The sequence below is a fragment of the Cydia amplana genome, chromosome 7, assembly GCF_948474715.1.
Source record: "Cydia amplana chromosome 7, ilCydAmpl1.1, whole genome shotgun sequence".
Lineage (NCBI taxonomy): Eukaryota > Metazoa > Arthropoda > Insecta > Lepidoptera > Tortricidae > Cydia > Cydia amplana.
The window spans coordinates 4,083,663-4,102,253 of record NC_086075.1 but is presented as its reverse complement, the minus strand read 5'-3'; the positions used below and the strand labels follow the sequence as shown (position 1 = coordinate 4,102,253).

Here is an 18,591-nt window from a genome sequence, read left to right as displayed (position 1 = left end):
AATTTGGAATGTCATTATAAAACTGGAACAATACGATTATAAACAACACAAGTCGTGTCACAAAATCCCATATCGGCGATATCACATGCCATTATAAATACATTGCGGCATTTGACCGATCGATGGAATCCTTTCTATCCCAATAGCCGGCAAGGTATCGCAAATCGAATGCCGTAAACATAAAAAAAATGTAAACATAAAAAAATGCTGTAGGGTAGGTAACTCGTTAGTCAAAGAAACTTCTTATGTCCCAGAGTCATTTTTGCAGTTTTGAATTTAGTTTTATTCCATTATATAAAGTTTAAAATTCAATTTAAATTGTTTTATTTTGGGTATAATAAATCCTGTGATGCTTATCAATTAGAATTAAAATTCTACTAAATACGATAAAATTTTACCTACGGCAACATTCTTCAAAGTGACGTCTACAGTGCCATCTATCTGTTTAATTTGGAACTCGATTGAAACGTCTGAGTAGCTCATTTGTCAAATACAGCGTGAAGTGCAAGGCTACCTTATATGTTTGTACTAAAACCGCCAGATGGCGCGCTAATTAAATATGGTTTTAGTTAAATAGGAATTCAACAGATGGCGCTAATAAATATAAAATGATGAGAAAACATTACACCAGTGTAGAGTAGAGCGGCTTTTACATTATTTTTCTGTCGGGTGAAAGTGAAATATTTTTATGAGATGTTTCTGAGAGTTAGACAGGGAGTGATTTCTGGTGTTGTACCTATAGGTAAACAGGATTCAGGACCTCTTAAAAGAACAGTCCCATTCCCATTAAACATTGCCATGAAGGGTCGGTCGACGTGGTTAAACTATTCGATAAATGGGAAGTGTCACAGACGTCACAGTCATTATAGTACATATAGTATTTTTCAAACACGATGGGTACGGTGACACATGCCAACTCAACCTTAAAACGCCAAATCATGCAAAATTTTATTAAGTGAGGTAGGTACCTCAGTACGGATATGATGGTCGTTCTTGTCTACGTGACAGCGTGATAAAACGGTGTCCGTCACTTTCTTTCCCACGGTGTTAAACAGTGACAGTTATTTTATCACGTGGATAAAGATGGATAAAGCTATCCATAATAGGCTGGCAGGTATCCATCGTGTTGGAAAAATACTAGGTATGAGTGTTGTTGCCCTAATACTCGTATTTAGTGTGAAATTAAAACTACAATCATAAGCTTATGAAATTGTTTATTTTCATGAATTTTAATTTCATCGTAACAAAAATACACTTTTATATAGTTCAAAAATTTCTATAATTAACATTCTAATCAAAATTAAGTAGCTTAGTTAATCTAAGTTAAAATTACGGATTTCATATTCTCGAGTGAGATCAGTCAATCTTATTTTAAAATTCTATTCGTTGATAATTTACATTGTCTGATGACTTTAATTAAAGATGAGTTGATTAAAATTTATCTACAGTATTAACTACAATGCTATGAGCGGGGTTTGAACCTCGACATGTAGAAGTCGCAGTCAGGGCAGTACATGGCCGGAGAGCTTATTGACTTTTTACGACATAGATTACAAAGAGCCTTCTGTCCTATAAGCCCTTGGTTTTCTCCATATCCATTTCCATTCATCTGCGGAGGGATCGGAGACTCCGTTCCACCTTTCGTGCCAGGTTCAAACGATACAGATTTCTTCTGGATCTGCTTTGGCGGCGGCAGATGCTGGTAAGGATTGTAACCGCTTTGGGGGTACTGAAATTGCTGCTCGCCATTAACAGGAGAGTTATCGTTCATGGGGTACATCCTCTGTTGCTGCGTGTTGGCATAGTGTCTCACATCAGCGCCTCTGTTCTGCCCATCAGGATAGTAGTTCTTTTGATACGTGGCGTTGTAGTCAAGAGGTGTTTCCCCATGAGGCGGCGGGACGCGTTGGTAAGGCGATTGCGTGTAATGGTTTGTATTTGTACTGTTTTGCGGGTATCGAGTAGAGTAGTCAGAGTTCGCGTAGCTAGTCGGTGGGCTGTGGTAGCTTTGGTAAGCTGGCGAGTTGGTGGGCACGCTTTGGTACGGTGAGTTCTGAGGAAATTGGCGGTTGGCGTTGTAATTATTGCTAGGCAGTGGAGTGGTGGAATGCTGCGGTAATCGGTGGTAGTAAGCGTTGTTCGGTGGTTGAGCCTGGTGCATCTGCGTCGGTGGGAAGGTGTTAGGAACGGTTCGGGGCAGTTGCTTGGTGGCATAAGCGGGGTTGTGGGTCGGCGTGAGTCTGTTCGCGGGATTTTGACTAAAGTTCGGTGGGCTTGAGTTGTTGTTCGCGTAGACTGCAGGCGGCTGGGTATACGGTATGGGGTTTGACGTATTCTGAGGGTTGCTTGGCAGGGCTTGATATATCTGGTTGTTGCCAGGGCTTTGATTGTGAGAAGGCTGCACCGGTGAGTCAGTGCGGTACACTCCTGTACTCTTTTGAGTATTGAACTGTTGCTGAGGCCTGGTTTGCGCGACCTGATACTGTGGATAACCGTTTTGTACTCTGATGTAGTCGGCGTGCGAGTTATCATTTGGTACAAAAGAGTTCTGAGAAAGGGAGGATATTGTTGATCGAGACGACTGGCTGTCGAATGATTCTGTTCTCTGTAACGAAGGCTTTTCTGATTGCAGTGGCATCGTGGTCAATTCGGGCTTGTTCATGGCGGATTTTAGCACACGTTCCAGGATTGGGTTGGGAATGTAGCTGTCATCCTCTTGGTCTTCAGCAGTAGCCACTAAAATAACCTGATCGCAGAAGGATACCGACTTCTTCTTCGGTTTAGTCCGGTCGTTGTAGATATTGTTGTTGTTAGTCTTCTGCTCGCTATAGTCGTCTTCCATCTGTTTAGGATCGATGGATGAAGCCGAAGCACGTCGATTATATATACCGGCGTTAGACTGGTTCGAACAGTTAATTACATCTCTATTGGCACTCATACCTACAAATCCTATATGAGATCTTTCTCCATCTGAAGAATTTTGTGCGCTATTCTCAAATCTAGAGGCAATGTTTCTCACATTGTTGCTGTTAGGTGAAACAGCTTCACTTGGGCTTGAAAGTTGTCCCTCGAGGGAACCAGACCTTTTCAATTTTAATGCCGCCTGTTTAGCCTGCAGCTCTTTAAGCCAAATATCAGCACTGCTGTTATTATTTGTCTCAATCTGGTTCATTTGCGATAGACATTCTTCGTTTCTTAGAATTTGACTTCTCTTTTCCTGCAACTGGGCCAATAGAGAACCTTTGGGAACGTCTCGTTCTTCATCGGTTTGTGCGGTGATTCCATTATGGCTGGAGTTTTGAATGCAGTTTAACTCATCTTGCAGAGGTGTCAAATCAATAGGCGGAGGAGGTGGCGGGAATTCCTCACTTGGTTGCCGAGAGTGATTGACCGAGTTCATCGGACTGGGGTAAGGCGGCAGGTCAAGCATTTGAGGAGATCTGCGCATGGGAAGGGCGCAGTCGACCACATCAACGCCATTGTCAAACGCGTGGCTAAGATTTTGCATATGGCTGCGAGATGGTTGAATCGGTGGCATTGTCTCCCTCTTAATAGGACTTTGTTCTTGGTGAATCATCGCTTTCGTAATGACTGTGTGGAAATTTTGGGAGGGAGAATCTTCAAGCCTGTTGTAATGAGGATTTCCATCGTAGCTTGACGGCAAGAATGGCAGCGATTGCGGCTCGTCCCCGTACTGTTCCGAGAAACCACCGTCTTCCGGGTCGTCGTGAGGGTAAGGATAATCTCCACGGCCCGCCATTGGCACTGGTGGTGGTGGCCTCGACTGTAAGTTGTGCTCTATCACTTCGGACTCGAACTTAGGCCCGCTAAGCTGAGAAGTGGTTCGCAGCGGGGGCGGCGGAGGCACTTTGGCCGCGGTTAGCATCTTGCCGGCACTGCCGTGGAAACTCTTTCTCATCAACTTACTCCTCTCGAGGTTGGGGTTCGTGCCGCTTGCTGCCGAATACTCTAAATGGCCTTCAGACAAGTATCCACTCAAATTAGATTTATCATCAGTCTTTTTCCTTCCTACATCTCCGTCATCAATAGATGAGACGCGTTTTTCCTTATTGGTAGGTTCCTTATTACCGTCTGCACCCTCAGTAAGATCAGGCATTGATCGGTTCTTCCTTCGAATTAAACCACCCATCAATAGTTTTCTACGAATCTTATGTTGTTTCTTATTCGCTTTCTTATCTTCTACTGGCTCTTCTTTCTTTTCCGTGGCTACTGTTATTTCTTTTCTTGCTCGTCCTCGATCCTCACTTCTTGAGCGCTTTTCCCTACCTTTCTCTTCGTCCCTAGACTTATGTCTCGGTGGGCGTTCACGCGGAGAGTTATCCAAGTCATCGTCTATGCATTTGGGTGACTTCTTTGAAGATCCTTTCTTTTTAGGCAAGGTGGCGTAAATTTCGATTGGCGTAGTTGTGCTTTCTAGCCCTCCCTTGGTGTTTCGAATGGGAGCGGCTTGTGGAATTTCCGTAACTCTGGTCATTCCAGCCATTCGTCGCTGAAGACTTCGGGCGCGCATAACACATGTGTTGTGCTTCATCCGAGCGAATGTCATAGTATGCGGGTTGTTGTACGGAGCATCCATTGCAGCTCTGGCTTTAGATGCTGCCGCATCGCATAGAACGAGAGCGGTTTCATAATCAGCCGCATCTTCCGCGTGTCGAGATTTCTCAAGCAGTCTGTCTGCTTCTAGACATAAGGCTTCGCAGTCGCCTCGCGTCGTCAGTTCAGGAATCTGAGCCAACTGTAGGTTGTGTCGCAGGCCTTGTTGGAGGGGTAAACTGTCAGTTGATGATAGAGAGTAGGAATCGTAGCCAGCGTCACATGAGCCGCCGCTAGATAGTTCTCCTTTGCGGGTAGGGCTGCTTGGCACGCTACCAGGGCCACGACCTCTAGTATACATGTAGGGACTCTCAACAGTAGACGAGGAAGCAGACGAAGCGCTGTTGCGGTCGCCGCTCCAGTTGCCTGAGTCTCTTCTCGCTCGCGGACGGTCTTGTGTATCAGAAGCCGATCCAGTACTCAGACTTCGAGCTAATTGGGCTCTTCTGCTCGCTTGGACTTCGAGCATATTTTCTACAGCTTTTCGACTGACGTAGTCGGACTCGTTGTCAGGGCCTGGCGTGACGGCTCGTCGCGCAAAACCGGCGCTGTTTCTTTCAGGGGCCGGGGTCACTGCACGGCGAGGTTCTGGGGCAGGGAATGGCACTACATCTTTAGGAGCATGGCGGGTGTCACACGGCGTTCCATCTACAGCAGCATACAGGAGAAGTAGGGGTTGGAATCGCCCTCTCCGGCACTTATCGACAACGTGTGACCATTCCGGTCCGATTTCTTTGACGTCGGCGTCGTCGAAGTATATCCATAGTCGCAGTTTGCTATGGAAGAAAAAGGTGGAGTAGTGCTTCCCGTAGTAGGTGACGAGGCCTACGAGGCGGTGTGTGGCTCGGGCTGCCCAGGCGCGGTCGACGCATGCGTGGAAGGCGTCGGTGGGGCGGAGCTCCGTGCCCAGGGCGGCGTACACGGCCGCCACGTGGTCGGCGTTCGGCCGTTCAGAGTCCCATACCATTCCAATAGAGACTACTTCAGGTCGGTTCATCAAAGTTCGGCAGATTTGAATCTTAGCTCCACAGGCGTTCTGTAAACAAAAATATTTAACAAGATATGAGTAATAGTAAAATCTAATCCGTAATTATCTCATTCTTATCATGTTATTCATGCCTATTATATTTAGTTACTTAGTTTAGTCGTTAATTTTCGCGTGACCGTAGAGTAAAGATTGACATAATTTTCTGAACTTACCGGGCAATCTCTGATGTCGCCCATGCCGCCAGCCTTTCGCAGCAGCAGGCCGAAGCTATCCCCGTGTTCTCCGAGCGCTGCCTGAGCAGTCAGTGCTGTAGCTGACACGTAGTGAACCATCTGTAAATTATTATATTCGAGTAAGTTCAATTAAGTTCATGTCGTCGGATTGGATTGGTGGGTTGATTTTGTGAGTGAATTAGTTCTTTAGTAGAATTAGAATGGTTTTCATTTCCAAACCAAGCAATTCTTTCAGCGACTTTTTGATGTGAGACGTGTATCTGTCATCGCTTTTATTTCCAGCTACATAAGAATGGACTTATTTTTGTGTTATGAACTTGAACTTGAACTACCTGAGTAAACGGCAGCGGTTCCGACGTAGCCTGGCACGCGCCACACACCGACTGCTCCACCAACATCATCGCAAACTTCCGATGCGGCACGCAATGCGGCGCTCTGCAGGCATCATCATCCCTTCTATCTCCTGCTGCCACGTGAGCATGGACTCTCAGGAGTAGGTGCTCGAAGCACTCGCTGGCGTCGGCCATGCAACCGAGCTGGAAGCGGGCGCCGCCGCCGCCGAGCGCGCGGCGGAGGCTGTCGGCTGCCGGCGCGCGTTCTGCAGACCATTGCAGTTGGGCGAAGAGTTCCTGTAACAAGTGGAGATGCATGTTAAAGAAGAACTAGTACATCAGCTCAGCATCATTGTCAGGAGTATCATAAATTCGTGATATGTCCGACATGTCCGTCTCCCGCAAAATATTTTTTTGGCTATTTTATTCCCCCTTTACTCTGTTGTGTCGAATAAGTGCTTCAATGGCAGAATTTGAAAGGAACACGTAAAGATTAAACTCCTCTAAGAAATTTTCTGAGTTGTCAATTTCATTAATAGATCCAATCTAAAACCCTTGTTACACAAAACCCGAAGGACTCTATTACTTATCTCCAGACAAGGTTTTTTCTTGTCTCCTTTAATCAGGTACCTATCAGGTTTGTGAGCTCTTAAACAGGTTTCGAAGCGCTCAATTCGCAAAAAAATATGCAAATCGGGACATCAAACAGTAAAATCCTTTTATATCCAAACTGGTACCGGAAATGTGTTAATATTGACTCTGCTAAATGCTAACGTGCGTAAAAAACGTCGAGGTCTGTAACTGGCCCTCCATAAAGAAAGTCTTGACCGGATCGGAGCGCAATCAAAAACAAGCTTTAAGAATCTAAGTAAAGGGTTGGATTTCGTTTGGTTTGTTGGATAAGGCTGGTCGAAAACCGGTACGGCACGAACACGAGAAGGCAACTACAACTTTGCCGTAACTTGTTAAAAAGGCGTATGTGCGTAAAACCTTTTGAACATGAAACGTTCATAAGTTGTTTTGGGTTTAGCTGGTTGAAGGTATAGGTCACAAATACGCCGTGACCCCGAGATGATGTTTTGATGTACAAACTTGCCTTGTTTTAACACTTTTAGCGGTTTTATTTTAGGTTAGGCGTTTTCGAATCAGTCTCCAACGTAAAGGTCGAATATTCGGAAGACGTATGTAAGAAATCGATTAATTACAGGATCATGAGTAGAGTAGAGTAACACTCACAACAATGTTCATAGGTGCAAAGTGTTAGAAGCTAGAGTTTTTTTTTTCACTTACTGCATCTTGTATTTTCGTATACCTATCAATAAATAAGTAAGTACCAAAACTACTTAGGTACTTGACTAGTTGACTACACTCTACAAACATTATTTCCTATGCTCTGACGCTTTTGCACAATAGTCGCACGTGTTCAACGCTTGTTAGGTAGTTGTACTCGCTGGTCACTCGAATGACAGTTAACTTTAAGTAGGTACCTTTAGTAGATTTTTGACTTTATATTTACCCAATTACGGGAATGATTAAGATTTTAGCAGTGTTTACATATGTTTGTTGTATTTCACCGCAGCATAATAACTATTGAGCCAATTTTAGTAGGTATAAATGAGGCGTCAATTAATTCGTTTTTATAAATACTACAATAACCTAATAGGAAAGAGATGTAGTATTTCTAGCCTGGAACTGCTGGCTGGACGTTAGAAGGGATAATATGCGCGCCAATAGTCTCATAACAAAGATATTGCCAAAGACCATGCGAGAGGAGAAAAAGTTTAAAATCTGACCCTGGGCTTTTAAACAGCAGCTGACGGTGCAACCGGATTAAACGGTAAGATGTATCGTGTTAAGTATAAAACCTCAGTTGGGTCAACATCACGGGCGTTTCGACGCCAATTTAGTAAATTTGGATACTTTTTTGACGAAGTGACTGAATTTTTTCAGCCAGGGATCTCTGCCAGTCAACAAACAATATCGTAAAAATGTCCCAATACTTCGTCCGTATAAAGAAACAATTCATTTGCTTGTTAACAAGTAGTATATATAACTACAATGCACCCATGAAACTAACTACACCCTGCCTTTTTAGTACCTAAAGAGATCGGAAAGACAGATCTTATATCATAACACGAACATAAGGCTTATACAAGATGGCTACGATCATCCGGCGGATGAGCACGCAGCTTGCGTCGTGTCTTCCGCCGCGTACAACTGAATTAATATCAAAATATACTTTATCTTGTTGCAATAAGGTTTACAAAAAGTCAGTTAATTGTGTCACCGATTAGGTACAGGAAGAAAACAGGAACACCGGTGTGCAAAAAAACAGTAAAGTTGAGAGTTAAAGTCAAACTGACAAAGTTAATTTGGGTACATATTAAAGTAATTAGGTTAAGAGGCTTATGGTTTCAGTTACATTTAATAAGCGGAAATTCCTTCAGAAAATACTGGAGATACTTGCTAATTCCTTAATTAATATAGTGCTCTATATGATAGCCGTATAATTGACCCTATTTGCTAGCAATTTATTTTTTGCAGCCATTTGAAGAGTATCTTGCTAGACCAAGGGATGTTTTTACGCTTTGAGATCAGATCATTTTCGCATTTGTATTGTACGGTAATTGGGCGTTTTTTTTAAAGTTGTCCCCTACACTTTTTTTTCAAATTTGGGATTTTTTATGTTATTTCTACGCAGAATCACGAGCTCTTTCTATCCTGATAGGAGAAAAAAAGTGTCCTAAGGTTTTTATTTCCATTCCGTCACCATTTTTCATAGACTTTGTATGGCGGTCGCGGAAGGGAAAGATCGAAAAATGTATGGAAATTTAGGGACACTTCTTTTCTCCTATTGGGATAGAAAGAGCTCGTGATTCTGAGTAGAAATAACATAAACAATCCCAAATTAGAAAAAAAAGTGTAGGGGACAACTTAAAAAAAACGCCCAATTGTTAACTAGTTTTTTACACTTTCCTATGTGTTTTATCCTTTCTTTCTTAGCCATTGTAAGTCAAGTAGAACCTATAGGTAGTCAAATGTATTTGTTTCAATGAGGTCAATCTGATCGTATGAGCCCACTTTTATGCTAAAGCAATAGACACTCTTGTTTGCCATCAATTAACCACTATCACGCGAATCGCAAGCTCTCTCACTATTGTTTTAAAACATTTCTAAAATTAACTTTCCTAAGCTCACATTTCACTCATGAAATTCGAGGAAATTGTGACTTTACTCCATGCTATTAAAGTTGAAATTGTAATGAATGCGCAAAGGCTGTATCCGATTCCATTAAGAATATCAATCGAATTCGTTGTTTGAAAATAAAAGTCGAATGACTATGTTCAAATTGACCGTTTTCAATCTTATTACAAACATCATAAGATTGAAATTCGAAAGATGATTTTTTAATTAGTTATCTGTGGTGCGAATTTGATTGCAGCATATTGGATTGTTGTATAAAAGTTAGTTACGAGCAATGAAAATGGTTATTCTTGTTGGTTTATATTGTCTGTGGCTTTACATAACGATAATAAACAAAATACGTTGCTGTATTGAAAGTTAATTTTGTTAGTTCACTTTAAAGGGCATACGTACATATGTATAAAAGATTACCTTTAACATAAAGAACTAGGTACCTTGGTATTTGCCGATTGCCTGATTTTGTAAACGGCTCTCTACATATGTACTAGAAATTCAAAATTCACAAAATGGCGAATTTTTACAGTTATACTGAACAACTTTTACAATAGTGCCATCTCCGAAACAAAAATGTTCTTAGGAACCGCAGATTTTTTCGCGATTTCGGGGTTGGCCCCATAGTAAAAGTTGTTCAATATGACCTAAATATTCACCCCTCAACGTGCGGTCAAACCACAAAATCACCGTATACAGATCGCTGCGCTATCAAAACCTGATCAATTTGAAATCAATCGAATAGTTCTCCCGTTCGTTTAGGTATTCGGTTCGTGGCCTTTCAACTGAACTTGAAAGAACAATGCCTGCACCGCCCTTAAGATCTCGATATGATGGAACCCGGAAGTAATGCATCAAACATGACGACATTTGTAGGGCATTGTTGTGTGGGAAGCTCCCATGTGCATGACCTGGCTTGCGGTTTCAGTGCTAGACTCTAGGACTTAGGTTTAAACCTGGGAGCTTGATATGTCAGATGTCTGACTAGTCTGAGGTTGTATCAATTTAATCCATACTAATATTATAAATGCGAAAGTGTGTTTGTCCGTCTGTCTGTCTGTTTGTTACCTCTTCACGCTTAAACTGCAGAACGGATTTAGTTTAAATTTGGCATAGAGATAGTTTGAGCCCCGAGGAAGGACATAGGATAGTTTTTATGTCGGAAGTCATACCTAAAGAGGGTGAAAAGGGGGGTGGAAATGAGAAAATTAATGAAACGCCTGATAAATTATTGCCATTGGTTTTATCCAGGCGCTATACTTTAACTGCTGGAACTAATTCCACGCAGACGAAGTCGCGGGCAAAAGTTAGTAGAAATATAAGGAGCAATTCTAAGCAAACTGTATCCATATTAAATATACATATTTAGGTAATATAACTAATATGTCTGTCTCACGGAAGTTTTGTAAGTAGTTAGCAACACACATTGTAAAATGCAAACATGATTAATTTAAACACAAGGCTCAGGAAGATAGTAAGACATCAAATAGAGTTGGATCAAGCTATTTAACTCGGCATGGCACGGCATATTAATGTGAAATTTTTGTGAAAATTTTGCGTTTATAATAACACTCTCTCACTTTGTTCTATTCAAGTCGGCGGTTAGCTTAGACGGACGGTACATTAATGCTTCTTTAAATAAGAAATTCGACAGAAGGCTCTTTGGCGAATGTCTACCTATTTATACAGGGTGCTTCCTGTAACAGGAGCAATAAATTAAACTACAGGCTGTACTCCTCAAACAGACCAACATTTGTTCAGCTATTTTTTAAATTATGAATCCTTTAGACTTCCTCTTTTTCATATAAAATAAATATTGCCTGCAATGTACGCTGACATCAGTGTGTTTGACGTCGCTTGTCACGCTTTAAACATAACAATTTTGCAATAGGTACATTGCGTCTTAGAATAAACTTTAAAGTGTAATAAAAATCAAAACATGAGTTAAGTTCAAAAGTTGCTGAACAAATGTTGGTCAGTTTGAGGAGTACAGCCTACAGTTTAATTTATTGCTCCTGTTACAGGAAACATGTACAATTTAATTTTCACATTCACACAGCTTTTCTTTTCATACTTTGTAATAAATCGCCAACTCGACTTAAAAGCCCACAGAAGCTCATCAATACCAGCACAAAACAAAAGCTTAGCTGAATCATGAATATATGTAAATAACATGCATAATAAACTATCGTCACAAATTTCCTTTTGAAACAATACACGATTGAAGCGTCCACCAACCTACCAACATAACTTTACTATCATTTACTTCCTTATTTGTTTAAGGGTAAGGTTTATTTTCACTTGAATGGCGTAGCAGGTAAGTTTGCAGGCTGTGTCGGAGGAGGCTTTGCGCTGGGCATACTAAATCGTCTCTTTCGTTAGTATTCTCGACAAATTGCCTTTAGTGTAAGGCCTGAGTGGACGCTCGAAGCGGAGCGTTCGGCGGGGCGTGCAGCGTGGCGTCGGGCTCACGCGTGATGTGAGCGGCGTGTACTAAGGCCGCTCCTATACGCTTGCATTTGTTTAACATGCACGCCGCGCGCCCCGCCCCGCTGCACGCCCAACTCGAGCGTCCACTCACGCCTTACACTAAGAGGTTAGTATTCTCGACAAATTGCCTTTAGAGGACACAATGGCCGTAGGTCGGCTACTCTCCGTACATTACAAGTATGTTTTGTACATGTAGGTACATATGTAGACTGGGAAGGCTTGATTTTTAATGCTCAAAAGTTTACATTGGGCATTTCTACAAAAACAAAGAATTTAAAAATTTATGCAATTGCAAATTGACCCCCGCTCCGGGTTTTTCCTAATGCAAAGGCTGTCCATCGCAATCCAACGCGGCAACGCAACGAGCGTGATGGGCACCTTTGCGTCGGGGGCAGCTCGGGACGGGTTTTAGTAGGTAGTTATTTTTTATATTTTTAGTTTGTATTTATATTTAAGTTTCTACAATAAATGTTTTAATTGCAAATAGTAAAATCAATTAAGTCAATTAGAAATGAGTATTTGAATATTGAATCATACTTGTCTCTTTAGCGATTGTTAATCATTTAATAGGTACCTTTAAACGAGCAATTCTTGTATATTTATTTATTTATATATTTCGGGGATTTCGGACACGGCTCTAACGATTTCGATGAAATTTGGTATATGGGGGTTTTTGGGAGCGAAAAATCGATCTAGCTAGGTCTTATCTCTGGGAAAACGCGCGTTTTTGAGATTTTATATGTTTTCCGAGCAAAGCTCGGTCTCCCAGATATTGTATGTCTATGTGTAGTTCCTTTGAATAACGGACGACCGGGTCGGCCGGTAGCGCGAGTTCGTTGATGTCTTTTGCACAAGAAACAAACGCTTTGCTGTTATTTAACAGTTTTTATATTATTAAAACGACAGTATTGGTTTCTTTAATTCTGTTTTGATTTCAGTAAAGATAGGTACAGATTTGTACCTATGCTGTATGTGTTTATTCATATTATAAGTCGTCGTCATAACAGTTTATGAAACGGACATGGATAGCTAAAAATCAATCTAGGCAAGGCAGTCATACGGCGCGATTCGGGAAATGAATTAGTGATTCACTAGATATGAAATAGTAAAGATATGTGACGTTCCATGGCAAAAGGTACCTTATGGCGGCTGGGGCTTACGCTAATATTAACGCTGCTCCAATATTCAGCCGGGGAAATGGTACCTTTTGCCGTGGAACGTCACATATCTTTACTATTTCATATCTAGTGAATCTGTTATTCATTATCCCAATCGCGCCGATAGTCTCTTCTCACTACAAAAATCGGTTGTTTTAATAGATGCTTGTTTACCTGTAGACACTTGAGACTAATATACTTTACAAGTCATTGAATCATTTTACGATTCAGACTCACTTGTTTTAAGTCACTCGCGCGACAAGTTTCGGAGAGCCTAGGTCTCCTTTCTCAAGCACATACAGTGCGAGCAGCGACTTTACAAGTCAATTAAGGCTTCGTCACACAAGCGCGTTTTCCGGGCGCGGCGTAAGCGGGGCGCGTCGCTTTTACATACAAAACGCTCACGCCCCGCCCGGAAAACGCGCCTGTGTGCCGAAGCCTTTAGGTATCGCCTTCCTTTAGTATCTAAACTGAATTACTTAAGATAAAACTTACTCTAAAAAGCGCTATAGTCGTCTGACTCAGCGGCGCGCGTTCCGGCGAATCCCTCCTTCTGGTCCTCGGCAGCGTATTATGCTTCACCGGCATCGAACCCACTACCACCATGTCTTTAGGCGGCAACAACTCCCGATCCTTCAGAACGTCGATCTTCGCCTTACCGTCGCTAGGCTCCTTACGTTTGTATCTGAACTTTATCATTTTAACTCATTGTCATTCTGAGTTCATCGCGAACAACGCTACATAGGTATAGATTTAGTATATGTAGCGATAAGAATACGGACCACGTTCAATACGAGTACGTTTAAATTCAAATGAGTACGATTAACTATGCTAGTTTTTTATTGGTATATGCGTGAATATTTCCTTGAACAGTTTTTGTTTTATTGGACCGCCTGAGGCGTTTACTAAACAACACTTAGGTTGTCACATTCGCAAGTCTTTAAAAAAAATTACACACTATTTTCTTGAAAGTAAAAAAAAAATGAAAACGTTTCAATTATTCTTGAAACGTTTATCAAGAAACCGAACGTTCCATTTGGCGCGAAACACATTTTGTTAAGACTAACAGGTGGTCACAACTTTTCTGTTGAGTTCAGTTTAACAGTCACACCACTATACCTACCTATAGATATTACACACACACAAATCGCACTTAACGGTCCCTGATTAAAATAAAATTACTTTTCCTACAAACTGAAACGCACATCACAGTGAAGGCTTTGAAACACACTGGAGAGGCTCCCGACCCAAGCTACCTTCCAGGTAAACTTTTTTTCGAAGCCTATTGTTAACTTAACTCACGTGGATTCCGTCTCGCTCACTCTAGTTACACTTGATAACGCTATCCCTATTTTTTACGGCTAGACGGCTTTGTTTATTTCTAAAGCGATAAGTTGGGGCGTTAAGTTGGGTTGTTTTAAGATGTTTGCACACCACGTGCACGACCTGTAGTGCACGTGTGCGTGTTGATATTCGACTAGTTATTGTCAACAATTGCCAAAATAGGTTTCTTTAGAAATCATAAAATTATTGTTAAGAATATCAGAAAGAAGTCGCTTAGATGAGACCAGATGTTGTTTTAATCTGAATCCTTTTTGTGTGGGATGAATAACTATATGTGGTAATAATATATGTATTGTAGAGCCCATGTACTAGAATTCGACCACTTATTGACAAAGTTATCTGCTAGTCAGTAGTAAATGCAAGTGCTTTAAGGCTTCTACAATCGTTGCAACAAATGACATGCGATTTTAGTTAATTGCTGGCCAAGTGACGTGACGAGTTAAATCTATTGATTGCCGCAAATCGCAATGTATTGCAAATAGAATGCGATATCGGTGATGTTTGGAGAGGTTTTAATAGAAAGATACAAGAGTGTAATAGTATATATGTATGACTATAATTTTATGTACCCATTTACTACATACTTAGTTGTTAATGTGCAACTATTTATGTTGGTGCTTTTGAGTATTTCCTACCAAGCGTTATAGCTAAAACGTGTATCAAGTGTCTCATTTAAATATATGTTTATTTTTATGTTATAATGTTAGAGACGTAAACAGACAACAATCTTGCATACGTACATATTTCTCCTAACCTTAGCATATAAACCGCTATGTAAAATAGGTCATAAAATACTACAAAGTAAATTAACTATACGCACAAAGTACTAAAGAATTTATTACAAAAATAACAAAACTCTCGAGATGCATTGTGGTCTTTATTGGCTCTTTAATCTCTTTATGTATGACTCACACTCCACACATCCAAGGAATGTCCGAAGGGATGAATGTGTAAACATTTTTGACAACTTATTCCCGAACAGTACAAAAACATAAGTAAAACAACAAATATAATAAAAAAGTCATGCGTCGTAAAAAAGTCAATTCATAAAATAAATACGATCAGTTGATGATCGTATTTATTTTATGAATTGACTTTCACGTTGAGTCATAAGTGTGTCGAGTTGTACGATGACCAGTTTTCTTTTCGAGCGTGTGATACTTATTGACTTAAAATGCTGTAGCTATACTACCAATAAGCCATAAAACAGAGTTAAATTGCCACTAAAATAGAGTAGAACATTGTGGTTTCTATTAGCTTAAAAACTGACGCAATTGATTTGCGATTATTATTAGTTATTTGTCTAATGACTTCCATGAAACATTTATTTATATACCCATCGTGATGTCATATACTATAAGTGTTCTTCACACTGTTACGACTAATTGCTAGCTCATTTGTAAAGTCAAGTGGTTTTAAAGTCACTAAAGATGATCAAACTTAACCTTTAAGGGTATTTAAGCTAATAATAAATAATTTTCCTTGGCCACTTATAATTTACAGCGTTGAGTAAAAAAAGTGCCCATTAATCAGTGGCTTATTTTTATTAGTCATTAACGTCTTCGTGATTTTAGTAGTGGTCGATCGAGATCCTTTCAGTTCAGCCTCTGGGGCTATTCTTGGAAACACGCATGCTAAAAAGCCTACCGACTTTTAAGGAAAATGGTTAAAGCAGAACACCCACACAGTATAATGTTGGCAGCATTCTTCTACTTCCGCTGGCTGATCGAAACTTTATTTTTATTTGGACATTATTCAAATTGATTGCAAGATACATGAAAGTTGTTACAGTATTTATGAGATAATCACTTCCTACATTACTGGTTTCAATAAAAATTCTGTAGTCATATGTTAGTTTGATAATTTAGTTACCTATTTTATCTTTTATCGTAACCCTAACCTACCTAAAATAATTTCGACAGACTAGTTCAACGAAAAGTCACGAGCGTGCCTCCAAAAAAGAAAAATTACAAAACAACACCTAAAACAAATGATAATAATTTCAAAATTTTACTAGTTTGTCTTGATTAATATTCAATACTATGCAACTAATTTTACCCAAGTACAATTTTATATGAATATCAGGGTACAATTACTTATAAGTTGTGGTTACCTATAATTAGATAAGCATCAGTCATGATTGGTGAATAGATTCATAGCATGTAAGATAATATGTATTATCTGTTGGTAATCCTAAATAAAGAAAATAAAATACAATCTATAAAAAAATTATCATCCTATGATATAGTAAATATATTAAAAACGGGTCACTCACGTATTTTAAGTCGAAAAACGCTCGACATGTTTCACTTCGTACCGAGAAGTGTCATCAGGAGCTTGCGTTTACGGTGACGGACCGGATCCTATGATACACTCTTTTTGGATGTTTTCTATGCAGATTTATTAGGGCTATGGTATGAACTGGCAATGAGACTTGATTTGGTTTTTGTTGATAGGCAACATTTCAAAAACCACCGCTTTTACAAACGTGAATCAATAATTTGTATGAATGGCGCCGTGAGCCGTTCTCGTGTGATAGGTCGCGATCTAGTTTCCAGCAATAACCAGCGTAACGGACCGAGAGCTAATCACAGTGCATGAGTGCAGTGACAACTAGGTACGAACTGGAGCAATATTAAACTTGCTTTTAATAAGAAAACTAGATTCAACGAGCAGTTTTGAGTACCTATAACTACTATTAGAGCCTGTGCGGAAAGAGAAGAGTAGTGGAATGTATGGGGCCCAATAAATTCCACGACTCTTCTCTTTCCGAACAGGCGGCCTAGCCAAGGTGACAATCGCTTACGCTTCGTAGCGATCGAAACGCAACTGTCACTGTCACACTAATATGGAAGAGTGAAAGAGACACACAAAGCGATTCGATCGCGAAGCGATAGCGATTGTCACCTTGGCTAGGCCGCCAGACCCTACCTATGTATTTATGAGCAAACCTAGGTTTGAGCTACTTTATTTTAATTTTAAGTAAGAAATAAATAAGAATCGAAATAAATTAAAAGTGGAAAAATTCACTGTCTTGGGTGGCACTTGAACCCACGACCACTGGATCCATAGTACAGTGCTCATACCATCTGAGCCACCAAGACCGTATACCCAATTCAGCGAATATTTCCACCATATATGAGCCCTAGGGAGGCTCAAGTCCCACCCAAGACAGTGAATTTTTCCACTTTTAATTGATTTCGAAGCTTAATAGCATCGTTCGCAGACGTTTCTGCTTAATACAAAATTAATTTAAATAAGAATCGGTAAGATCGCCGTCTACAAACTGTTAATAATTATCTGTTAGTTATTTACGCAGAGTTCACACATGGTGTAGATCTTTCAGTTAAAGTTATTTACTCAGTTAATACCTTAAGTGATTTAGTTTTGAGCACTTAACCTCACTTAACTTGAAAAGTGCCAGATTTCTCACGGTCCTTATGAATCAGCATCGACTCATTCAACATATTTTACGAGAATTCGTTGAAACATTTACATACATTATCGATTATTACGCTTGTTACCTAACTTAAAACTGTGAGTTAATAATGTCGTCAACAGTGAATCACACTGATTTAAACTTTCACTATTTTTACACATTATTAAATTGTACAACTAAGTTGTGACAACCATATTCTAACTTTAAGATACTTCTTCATACGTTTCTTCAAACAAATGCGTCACTTTTGACACTGGTTTGACACTGTCATATCATATCCGATCCATATCGTTTCAATATCTTATATTTGACGTATCTTAAAGTTCGAATATGGCTGTAAGTCTACTAAGAGACTTAATCTAAGTCTCGGAGAAGACCACGGGGACAAAGCCGTCCTCGATACGTCGGAGGTAAATCTTAAAACTTTTTACAATTTAATAACAGTGAATCAGACTACTTCGGGCGGATCTGTCGTTACTCAGCGATTACCCAACCCAACAGTCCTTGTCCGCGTAAGGCCATTTCTTTCTTAGAAACTCTTACAAAATGTCCACGTACCATTCGTACCAAACCATCTAGGGAAACATGTTGATTTGAAAGATAGCTGCAACTTTACAAAAATGGCTTTATAAACCACGACTAGATTAACTATTCATACATAGGCAGGTCTTAACTAGTTTTCGTAACTTATTGCCAAACTGGCTTGATTTAAACGTATACTTTTACGCACGTTAACTACCCGAAGATAATCGTCCGATCAAAACATCCGCAGATTCACAGAAACAATGGCTTCCTGCAA

General features: G+C 40.3%; 1 protein-coding gene and 1 non-coding gene across 4 annotated transcripts in view; both read right to left on the bottom strand.

Moving 5' to 3' along the window:
* Positions 1-1,209: 1,209 nt before the first annotated feature.
* The window catches only part of LOC134649369 (uncharacterized), a 117,655-nt gene continuing 100,273 nt past the window's right edge, over positions 1,210-18,591 (bottom strand). For 2 of the 3 annotated variants that reach the window (XM_063504088.1, XM_063504091.1), the window contains exons 3-5: positions 6,168-6,464; positions 5,815-5,934; positions 1,210-5,650 (exon numbers count right to left, since the gene is read on the bottom strand). In XM_063504088.1, the coding sequence (XP_063360158.1) occupies positions 1,463-5,650; positions 5,815-5,934; positions 6,168-6,464 (4,605 nt within the window). In that variant the 3' untranslated portion in view covers positions 1,210-1,462. Of the gene's footprint in view, positions 5,651-5,814; positions 5,935-6,167; positions 6,465-13,504; positions 13,747-18,591 lie in introns of all 3 variants that reach the window. The other variant, XM_063504090.1, reaches the window with a different exon arrangement.
* Positions 17,384-17,457, bottom strand: Trnah-aug (transfer RNA histidin (anticodon AUG)). Its single transcript has one exon. It is a non-coding gene; the product is annotated as a tRNA-His (tRNA).